The sequence below is a fragment of the Papaver somniferum genome, chromosome 7 (genome assembly GCF_003573695.1).
Source record: "Papaver somniferum cultivar HN1 chromosome 7, ASM357369v1, whole genome shotgun sequence".
Lineage (NCBI taxonomy): Eukaryota > Viridiplantae > Streptophyta > Magnoliopsida > Ranunculales > Papaveraceae > Papaver > Papaver somniferum.
The window spans coordinates 59,627,322-59,637,345 of NC_039364.1; the positions used below are offsets into that span (position 1 = coordinate 59,627,322).

Here is a 10,024-nt window from a genome sequence, read left to right on the forward strand (position 1 = left end):
TTTCCTCTTTTTTTTAAGGTAAATGTATTGTGGTTTGTATAAGGTTGTTTAGAAAAACAATTGTCGAACACATTTTATGCACACCAAAGAGTCGAGAAGAAAATCTTTTTAAGTTCTAGAGTTGAAGGTCTGTCTATGCACAATTTGCAGAGGACATAAAACCCACGGCTAGCGGAAGAAATACGATTTTTTTTCATCGATGGGAAGAACGTATGAACATGATTAATAACTCTTTTGCCGACACTGTTTTTGACTGAAAAATATGCAAACGGTGCGCGCGTTAAATACGAGGTGGTGAGTCATGACTCATGAGTGATTAGAAGTGGAAATATGTGGGCTCATGTTACCAGGTTGGCAGTGTCACAGATACAAAAGAATTATTTTTTTGGGACCATGATTTTTTTGGGATCATGATTTTATTTTGGGTAAAGGCGTTAGAAGTAATTCTAGGTCACCCCATATCTAGTTATTTATTTAATATCTAATCTACCCTCTTAATTAATTTTAGGTTATGATTAGTGAATGATTTAGTTGAAAACAATTAGTGAGATTAAATTAAAAGATGGGTTTATTATTAGTTGAGTAGAATTATTGAAAGAGTAGAGTTAGAGAAGATGAAGGAGAAAAACATAGAAAATAATTTTTTTTTTCCAATTCACTAAGTTTGAGTATTCAAATGATGAAAACTCATATGATTCTTCATCTCCATCCTCTCCTAGAATATTAGTTAATCTTCAAAATGATCCGGATTTGAACTGGATTTTGAACAGTTCGGTTACTTTATATGAAGAACAAGTAACCTAACTCATTTGAAGTTGTAGTTCGGTTACTTTATATGAAGAACAAGTAACCGAACTGTAGTTCGGTTGCCCCGTGAGATGAACAAGTAACCGAACTCATCTGAAAGTGTAGTTCGGTTACTTGTTCCAAACACGCAGGTTACCGAACTCTCTAATAATTTCTAGGAGTTACAGCGTTATGTTCGGTTGGTTCTCAACTAACCGAACTTTGGTGTACAAAGTTCGGTTGGTTCGCAAACTGCATGCACTTTTGATCTAACCGAACTTTACGTAATATAAGAGTATATAAGTTTACAAAGTTCGGTTCTTTCGCAAACTTGAACCTAACAGCTAACCAACCGAACTCTGAGTTCGGTTTCTGCGATAAAATTGTGAAGTTACCAAACTTAACAAACAAAAAAAATGTGAAGTTCCAGCGTCTATTGGCTAAGTTCGGTTACTTTGTAGTTTTAAAAATTTTTGCCAACAAACCGAACTCTATTGGCTAAGTTCGGTTATTTTGGAACTCAACATAGTGGCCACAACAACACAGTTCGGTTAGACTGGGTTTGTTTGTTTTTTTTTTCGATTCTAAGGGTGGAGTTCGGTTACTTTGTAATTTTAATTTTTTTTGCGAAACAACCGAACAGAGAGTTCGGTGACTTAGTTTTAAATCCAATAGAACCGAACTGTTCTTCGTGTTCTTCATTTTCAAGAAGTTCGGTTAGTAAACTAGGGTTTTTTGGAAAATCGACCTAACCGAACATGGCTCTGTAACTCCTATTAAAACCCTATTTTGATGATTTCTATTCGATTGAAGCAATCAAAATCAAATTAAAGCGAATGGTTTGTTGAAAAATACCTCCGGAGTGGTCCCATGGCAGAATCAGGTTGCGGCTGGCGTCTTTTATACTCGATAAAATTATTATGTAACCGAACTTAATTGTGATTGCATTGATGTTGTTACATTTCTTAAATAGGCGGTGGTGGTGGTGGTAATCGGTGGTTGGTGGTGGTGATAATGGAGGTGGTGGTGGTAATCGGCGGTGGTGGGCGGTGGTGGTGGGAGGAGGTGGTGGTGGTTATATATATATAGGTGGTTATTAGGTTGGTTTTAAATTAAATTAGGTTAAGAGTAGGTTAGTCATTTCAACGTTTTAGGATACCCCTTATCACTATAGGGAAGGTGGCCTAATAAAACCATGGTCCTCTCAAAAAAACCATGATCCCTAAAAAATCATTCATACAAAAATGACACCGGTTTTGTTCTACTGGGCCTCTATACCCGGAAAGGGCCCATTTAATATATACATATTTTTTTTGTATTTTGCTAGCTAATTCATTTTCCCACTCCATTGATACTAGTACTTAGTTGTATTAATGAACGTATAAACTATAAACAACCTCTAGTAAGCAAAGAAGGCAAAACGAAGAAGGGGGACAAAAGAAAAACACAGTTCAGCAATTATCGAAAATTCAGTTCACTACAAGAAAATCTACCTATTGCTACACTAATTTTGTCGACTAATTTTTCAAGCACATAGTACAAACTTTTACTTTTTTTTTTTAATTATTGATCGTTTATAAGCAGGTCAATGGCCAAGCCATAAAAATTGGAGTCACAAATTAGAGGTGGCATGGCTTGAACTTAGTTAAGCTATTGAATTTCCGAAAATGTTTGATATTTCAAGGCTATTTTTTCATGATTTATATGAGCTGATACCAGCATTATTAGGGGTTGATACCGTTTCATACAGGACAAAAACATCCTAAGCGATGATGATCGTTGGATCGCTAAATGGTATCAATCCCTAGTAATGCTGGTATCCGACCATATAAATTATGCATTTTTTGAAGTAATTTTTAGCCCTTACAAATGCAATTTTCAACGCATCCTACTGCTTTTAGCCGAAGTAGACTTTCAATTCTGCTTCTATCGCTGGCTGGACCAATATTATGCCTGCAAAATTTGACGGGAATAGTTCCTGTAGAAGTATGTGATATAAGTTACATCCTAACATATATACCATTTTGATATAGTGAATAATTTGTTTAACTACATCTTGTAGTCTCCAAAAACAAAAATGTGGGCATTTAATGGGAGGGTAATAAAGTTTTGAAGATGACAGAGAATTAATGAGTTTGATGCATGAGAATGAAAGGAATCTATAAGAAGAGAAAATGTTGATATAGATTGAGAGTGGGTTCTTGGTTTCAACCTATGATTAGAATTAGCAAAGTATAAACACCTAAAGGCTAATCAAGTCAAATCTTTAAAGTAATAGAGAATTAGGGTTTTTAGAAAAGAACAACAACCAAACTTTCAATTCAATGAATACGAGAGAAAATTGTAAAGAAAATAGAAAATAGAAAGAAGAAATAGATGGTCAGATAGATAGAAGGGAAGGTACACCTTAGTGGTTGAGAGACAAACCCACACGTTAAAGCTTACACTAAATTTTTTTCTTTTGTCTCACAGAAAACAAGAAAAGATGAAGAGAGTGAGTGAATGAGTGAGTAGTAAAAAGGAATCAATAAGTCTTAAGCAGCTTATAATTTTCCCTTTTTTTTTTCTTTTTCTTTTTCTTTTTTTTTTCTATCTTTTTCTTCTATCTTATTCTTACCCCCACGTCCACAAAAGAAAACATACTCATCTCTCTCTATATACACTCTCATTTACTCTCAACTCTCTCTCTGCTCTCCTTCCGAGCTAGCTCTTACTAAGTGTCGTTGTCTCACATATACTTCACACAAACAAGCAAAGACACACACAACTATTTCACTCTACAAACTTGTCATATCTTTCTTTTCTTTCTTCCTTCCTTTCTTTCCCATCCTTTTGAAACCCAAACTATCAAATTTCTTCAACTACCCTCAAATTTCATTCTCTCATCTCAATCAAAAACCAACTCCAAATTCCTAGCTATAGATAAAGAAGTTTTCACAAATTTTATGATACCATTTTCTTGGTTTAGTTTATCAACAAAAACAAACTAGCTAGTATTAATAATCAAAGAAGAAGAAGAAGAAGAAGATTACTAGCTAAGGAATATCGTGTTGGTTAGGTTTGGTGTTCTATAAGAGTAGGAGTAGGAGTGGTGATGGAACTGTTTCCAGCACAACCTGATCTATCACTACAAATTAGTCCTCCCAGTAGTAAACCAACATCCAGTTGGAGAAGAACAACAACAAGAGATGATGATGACGATGAAGAAGAAGAGATGGATCTAGGGTTCTGGAGAAGAGCACTGGATTCTAATAATACTGCTTCGACTACTGCTGCAAAATCTGATACTTCTTTTGAACTTTCTTTAACAAATCATAATCATCATCATCATCCAACTAGGGTTTCAACAGAATCTAACTTTAACAATCTTCATATTAATCATCACCAAGGAAATCTTATCCAACCTCATCATCAACATCAAAATCATCATTTTCATCATCATAATCATAACCAACAATTCCAACAACATCATAATCATCAACAAGCTTATTATCAACAACAGCAGCAGAGCCAGCAATCATTTCATAATCACAGTCGTCATCATCATCATCATCATCAGGAACTAGGTTATTTAAAACCTATAAGAGGAATTCCAGTTTATCATGATCCAAATTCTTCATTTTCTTTTGTTCATCAACAACCGTTTGATACTTCTAACTCTTCTCCTTCAAGCACAACTACTTCAACTTCTTTTCAATCCCAGAATCATCTTATGAGATCAAGATTTTTAACAAGATTTCCGGCTAAACGAAGTATGAGAGCTCCTCGAATGCGATGGACTACTACTCTTCATAATCGATTCGTTCATGCTGTTGAACTATTAGGTGGTCATGAAAGTAAGCTAGCCTCAACAACTGAATTAAAAATCCAGCTATTTATTTCTCTAGGTTTATTTATTAGATTTCTTATTCTCTCCAGCATTGCTTATTAATTAAACTATTCCAATCAAGTTTGGTTTATTAATTAGATTCTTGGTTTTGTTTTGGGTTTTTAGGGGCTACACCAAAATCAGTACTTGAACTTATGGATGTTAAAGATCTCACTCTAGCTCATGTTAAATCCCATTTACAGGTATATTAATAATCTCTCTCTGACCTCTTTTCACATATGGGTTTTAAGTTCTTAACTTTCTCAAGCTAATGGGGGGTATCACAAACTCTCACTCTTTCTCTCTCTCTCTCTCTCTCTAAACTCTCTTGGTTTATTATTCTTGTGAAGACTACAACAGTACATGGGGTGTGTGTATTGGATAATAGTCATTTGTCAATACAAACAGACATCGTAAGAATCAAGGTTTCTATCTATACATAGGGTTTCTCAAAAAGAAAAGAAGAAAATTCCCAATAAATACTTTTGTTTTCTTGATTTGAGATTTGTGCAAGTTAACAAGCAGCTTTTTACTTGGTAGAAGAAATCATTTCTAATAAAAGAAGTAAGAAAAAAAGTGAGTCAAGATGAGATACATGTATGTAAGACAAAGCCCTAAAAAACACTTCAGAAGTGGTACTACTACTTTCGAAACCGAGTGAATTAATCAAGACCTAATTTGTTTTCATATAAAATATAATAGAAAATAGAAACATATTATTTTTTGGTTTCTCTACTTTTGCAGTTTGCAGAAATAAGAAGAAAGTACAATTTGTTAATTATTTCTCAATGATTTCTTCATCCATTGGGTTTCTAAATCTTCCATGAAACTCATACATACATCTATCACGCACAGAATGTACTATACCTTTATATTTATATAAACTAGTTAAATTAAATAAACATTAGTAGGTTCTAATTAAGAAATAAAATATAGTATATTTTTAGATTATAATGTGATCAGTTGGTTTGTTTTTGTTTGTAGATGTATCGAACGGTAAAGACCACCGACAGACCTTCCGCTTCTTCGGGTAATCAACTATTTCTAATATGAATACTAAATTCTATATGTTCATCAAGTTTCTGCTTTTTATCGTTTGATTATAAAATATATAAGAAATTGGGCATGAAATTTTGTTGTTCGTTTTTGTTTCTTTAGGTCATTCTGATGGATTTGAAAATGGGTCAGCCGGAGAAATATCTAACGATGTCGCGCTTGATATTCAGCATCCTCGTGTATCTGAACTATCAGTGCAACATGGAAGACCAAGTAATAACATGAACCAAGATCAAGATTATTGCAGTCTCTGGAGCAATTCCTCAAGGTACTGCAACATTTAAATTTTTCTTTTTTAATCCGAGTACAGGTACTTTCCGGTAATTAATTCGAATCCTTATTAGAGCATAAAACTAAAGATAGTTGGGGTCTTAAGTGGTTAGTTTTCTATATGGCCAGGTTCAAATTCAATGAAGCTATATATATATATATATATATATTCATGGGCAGTAAATACTGATTAATAATTACTGATTGCTTCAGTTTATTTAATCATATTTAAGATTTGTGTATTAATTCTTGAAAATTGAAGGTACTAAGTAACATGCTTTGAAATAATGCCTTTAATTTACTTCATCACTGGAACGATGGTTATATCTATAGATATTTTGTAAGACCTCTCTACGTAAGTGTACCGTGTATGTACGTATTAGTTATGAGAGCAAATATATGCTGTAAAAAAAAACAAATGAAATACCTAGAAAGGCATTTGTCGAGCCATTAGAAAGTCTGGTCCAGTTGTTATTGGTCCATCTATATATGTTGGTTAGTTTGGCTTCGATGATATAACTTAACATATCGAGTGGTGAGTTTGTTTTGGAACTTGTTGAATCAGTTCATTTGAAAGTAGGTGTTTCCTTTATTCAGTACGTGATTATATGGGACCAAGACTAGGTAGATCGGTTCCGCCTCTCTTTTACCCAAGAATAGGCACAGACAACAGGTACAAGTCCATGAAAAACATATTCCACTGTAGTAAGGCACTGCAGTTTTGATGTTACGACTGTATAAGACGCGGTACTATGTGAATATTATACTTAAATGTGTTTTGTGCATGCCATGAGTATCTATACACAATGATCATTAAAAGAACAAATACCATATCTTAGTTTTGTTCTATGTCTGATATCAGGCAAATATGCATGGAAACCCTAGCTAAATCTAACTTATGTAGATGTTCAAAAGCACTTACGAATAAAACAATCTTTTCATACCAATATTCCAAAACAAATGATGATGATGATCCCATATATATATATATACCCTGAAATGAAGAAAGTCTCTCTTTCATCTAGATTTTGTGGGTCAATTAGGGCAAAGCACAAGGGTCCCCATGCATAATATGTTAGAGAAAACTTGGTTCCAAAGCTAACTCCTCTGAAATTTCCTTCTTGTTTCTTATTACGGATAATGGGTTATCACATGGGAGAGATTATTGATATTCATCAACTTTACTTTCAATCAAATCCAAATGATAAAGCTAAAGATTATGTTTAAATTATCAAGTTAATTGTAAAAGAATGATATCTTTCTTTTCTTAGTTTTTGCTTTTTGATTTTTTCATGCATGGCTTCCACTGATTGAAATTATTCGCTCTATATACTGTTTGTTTTTTTTGCAGTAGAGAAGCTTGGTTGCATGGCAAAAGGAGAGATCATTTTGGAGGGAGTGCACCCCCTTTTGAGGTACCCACTTAAACGCCCTAACTTACTTTCTCCACCAAAGCAAAGAAAAAAAAAGTAAAAGATTAAAACCTAGAACTGCAAAATAGTGTTCCCCTCAAATGAAACTTTTTTCTTTCTATAAGAATGAATATGTAAAGAGTCAAAAGTTAAAGAATCATATCCACTAGTTCCCTTCTCTGTCTCTAATCTTTTAACTCCGTCAACATATCAAGCATTCAAGCAAGAAGAGTGAAGAAAGACAAAAACCTTTCAAAGAGGGTAGTTTGCTAAAGAGTATCTTGGCCATCTCCCATGACCAAACATAAGTCAATAGTGATCACTACAACATAGAGTCAAGGTTAAATTTTACTGTATAGAAAGACGAAAAAGAGGGTCACATATAAAAACTACACTAGTCGATCGAGACGTTACCTCAATAAATGAACAATCTGTAGCAGTGATTCCCATTAAACTTAATCAAGGCAAAGTTTTGATCAATATTCGATTTGGGTTGAAAAAGATGTCAATGTATGAAATAGGATATGCATTGAGAATGGTACACATTTGTTTCAAATTACTATTAAATTTCCTTGGTCAAAATATTGCATTGATTTTGATTTTTAGGTTTTCATCAACACACCAAATAGGCAGCAACAACTACTATCTAGGTGGTACTGCAATATTTTACTTTCTATCCCTTTTTATCAACTTCTTTTTGTTTTTGATTTTTTTTTTCCTTGTGACAGAATGATATTGACCCGAAGTGTTTAAGCCAAGAGAGAGTATCAGATTTGAACTCAACAGCAAGTCTTTTAGGGACTAGCCCCAAGAAACCTAACTTGGAGTTTACATTGGGCAGACCCCATTGATGATGATTTTAATGATCATTATTATATGATGATGATTTTGTCATGACTCACTGCTACTTACACTTACTACTCATTTTGAACTCATTATATAAAATCTATCAGAAGATCAGTATGGTTGATGTTATAGGAATCAGGTACCCACTTCATCAAAAATCAGAGAAGAAAAGAAAGAAAGACAAGGAGACAAAAGAGACAGAAAAAGAAAAGGAAAAAAGAAAAGGGTTGAAAGAAAGAAAGAAAGAAAGAAAAATTAAGTCATTCTTCCTCTAGCAAAGCTGTGTAAGACTACCTCATGAATTCCAACATATTATATAATAATATTATAATATTCTCTTAAGGTAAATATAATGAAGAAAAAGAATATCTACATTGATTTTTATATGTTTTTGCTGTTGCAAACGAACGAGAAAAAGAATAGAGGAAAAAGAAAGAAATCCAGAGATCATTATTCTTCAACTCTTTAAGTTAAAGTGTTTTATGAGGGAAGAAGAGATCTTACTTTTGTTTGTTGTAATGGAGGATGAAGAACTTTTTTTTCCATTTTGTAATGGGGCCTTTTTTAAGTTTCCTGTAACAATTGGATTTTATAAATGTGGGTTTTGGTTCTTTTTTCTTTTCTCTACAATCTTTGTTTTGTTTGTAATTTTTGCTTTTCATCTTTGTTAAGCATTTGCACGTGACTTACTTTAATTAGTCTTTTCTTACAAAGGGATAAAGAAAAAGAAGAAAGAAATTTTTGCTGAAATAGGTGGTGAGTGTATAGAAAAGTATACCTAGATTATAGACTATAGGAATGTTGGTTTATTCTCTATAGGGTCGTTTTGGGAATATTAGCTTTTTGAAGACTTTATTGTCACAAAAATCAAAATCAAGCTAATCTAATCTAAATGTTTTCGTAGAAGTTTATTGGTTGTTGCCATCTCTTTTACTCTATACTGTAACTTACGCTGAAACTTGATAAATTACCAAGAATTAATGTTCGTCATAATCTTCTATTGCCGACGGATTTACAGAAGACAAAAAAAACTGGTTTTCTTTACGAAGAACAACGACAACAACAGAAATCTGATTGTTGAAATGATGCCTAATGACTTGTTTTTTCATGTGTATAAATAGTTGTAGATTAATTAATTATGTTGTCCATCAAACCAAATGAAGTACTCAAGAAATTAAGTAGGTTTATGTGAAATAAAACAAATCGAAGGTTCAGGGTTAAATGACAGTTGGTCCACCGATTAAGGAAGCATGTTGGGCGGATTATCATATCTGGTAAGGATAAAAGAAAAAACGAAAACTGAACTATCTCTCTCATCACCAGCAGTGATGTTGTGCCGAGAAGTAACATATCCTGCAATCTGCATCGTGTTCCAGTTCCGAATATTCCAAATGACTTGATGAGTATATATCAAAAATGCATATACATGGAGTTTTTTACTGCCAACGTTTTAGTAATTGGCCAAATTAGCTCCATTTTCTCTTGAAATCCCATCCATGTAGTATGCTACATATATTAATTCTTTTCCTTAATCTTGAAAATTCACATTACATTCTTGCATGAAATGGTTTGCTGCTTTTTCTTAAAACCTACTATATTTGTTGTTAAATATACTGAAAATTTTCAGCTTCTGTACCCCAAATAGGAACCCAAAGTTTCAGAATGGGACTCACAGAAATGTTTCCTCCATTAGGTCTTTTATTTGGCATTTCTTGTATGGCATTATCAAAAACACAAAAGGGAGAAAACTATTTTATATGAGTATTTTTTTATTGTGTTATAAATT

At 33.2% G+C, this 10,024-nt stretch overlaps 1 protein-coding gene across 1 annotated transcript; it reads left to right on the top strand.

The window, feature by feature from the left end:
• The first annotated feature begins 3,459 nt into the window (after positions 1-3,459).
• LOC113297422 (probable transcription factor KAN2) lies at positions 3,460-8,861 on the top strand. The gene is made up of 6 exons (XM_026545880.1): positions 3,460-4,622; positions 4,781-4,857; positions 5,639-5,684; positions 5,813-5,978; positions 7,332-7,395; positions 8,121-8,861. Exons 1-6 carry the CDS (start codon positions 3,881-3,883, stop codon positions 8,241-8,243), a joined length of 1,218 nt encoding a protein of 405 aa, XP_026401665.1. The 5' UTR covers positions 3,460-3,880; the 3' UTR covers positions 8,244-8,861.
• Positions 8,862-10,024: the final 1,163 nt, after the last annotated feature.

Bases quoted from the DNA above. Each gene is read 5' to 3' on its own strand.
- LOC113297422 (XM_026545880.1), top strand. From the start codon at position 3,881: ATGGAACTGTTTCCAGCACAACCTGATCTATCACTACAAATTAGTCCT. The intron at 4,858-5,638 runs GTATATTAATAA...TTTTGTTTGTAG, and splicing joins ATGTTAAATCCCATTTACAG to ATGTATCGAACGGTAAAGAC. The intron at 5,979-7,331 runs GTACTGCAACAT...TTTTTTTTGCAG, and splicing joins CTCTGGAGCAATTCCTCAAG to TAGAGAAGCTTGGTTGCATG.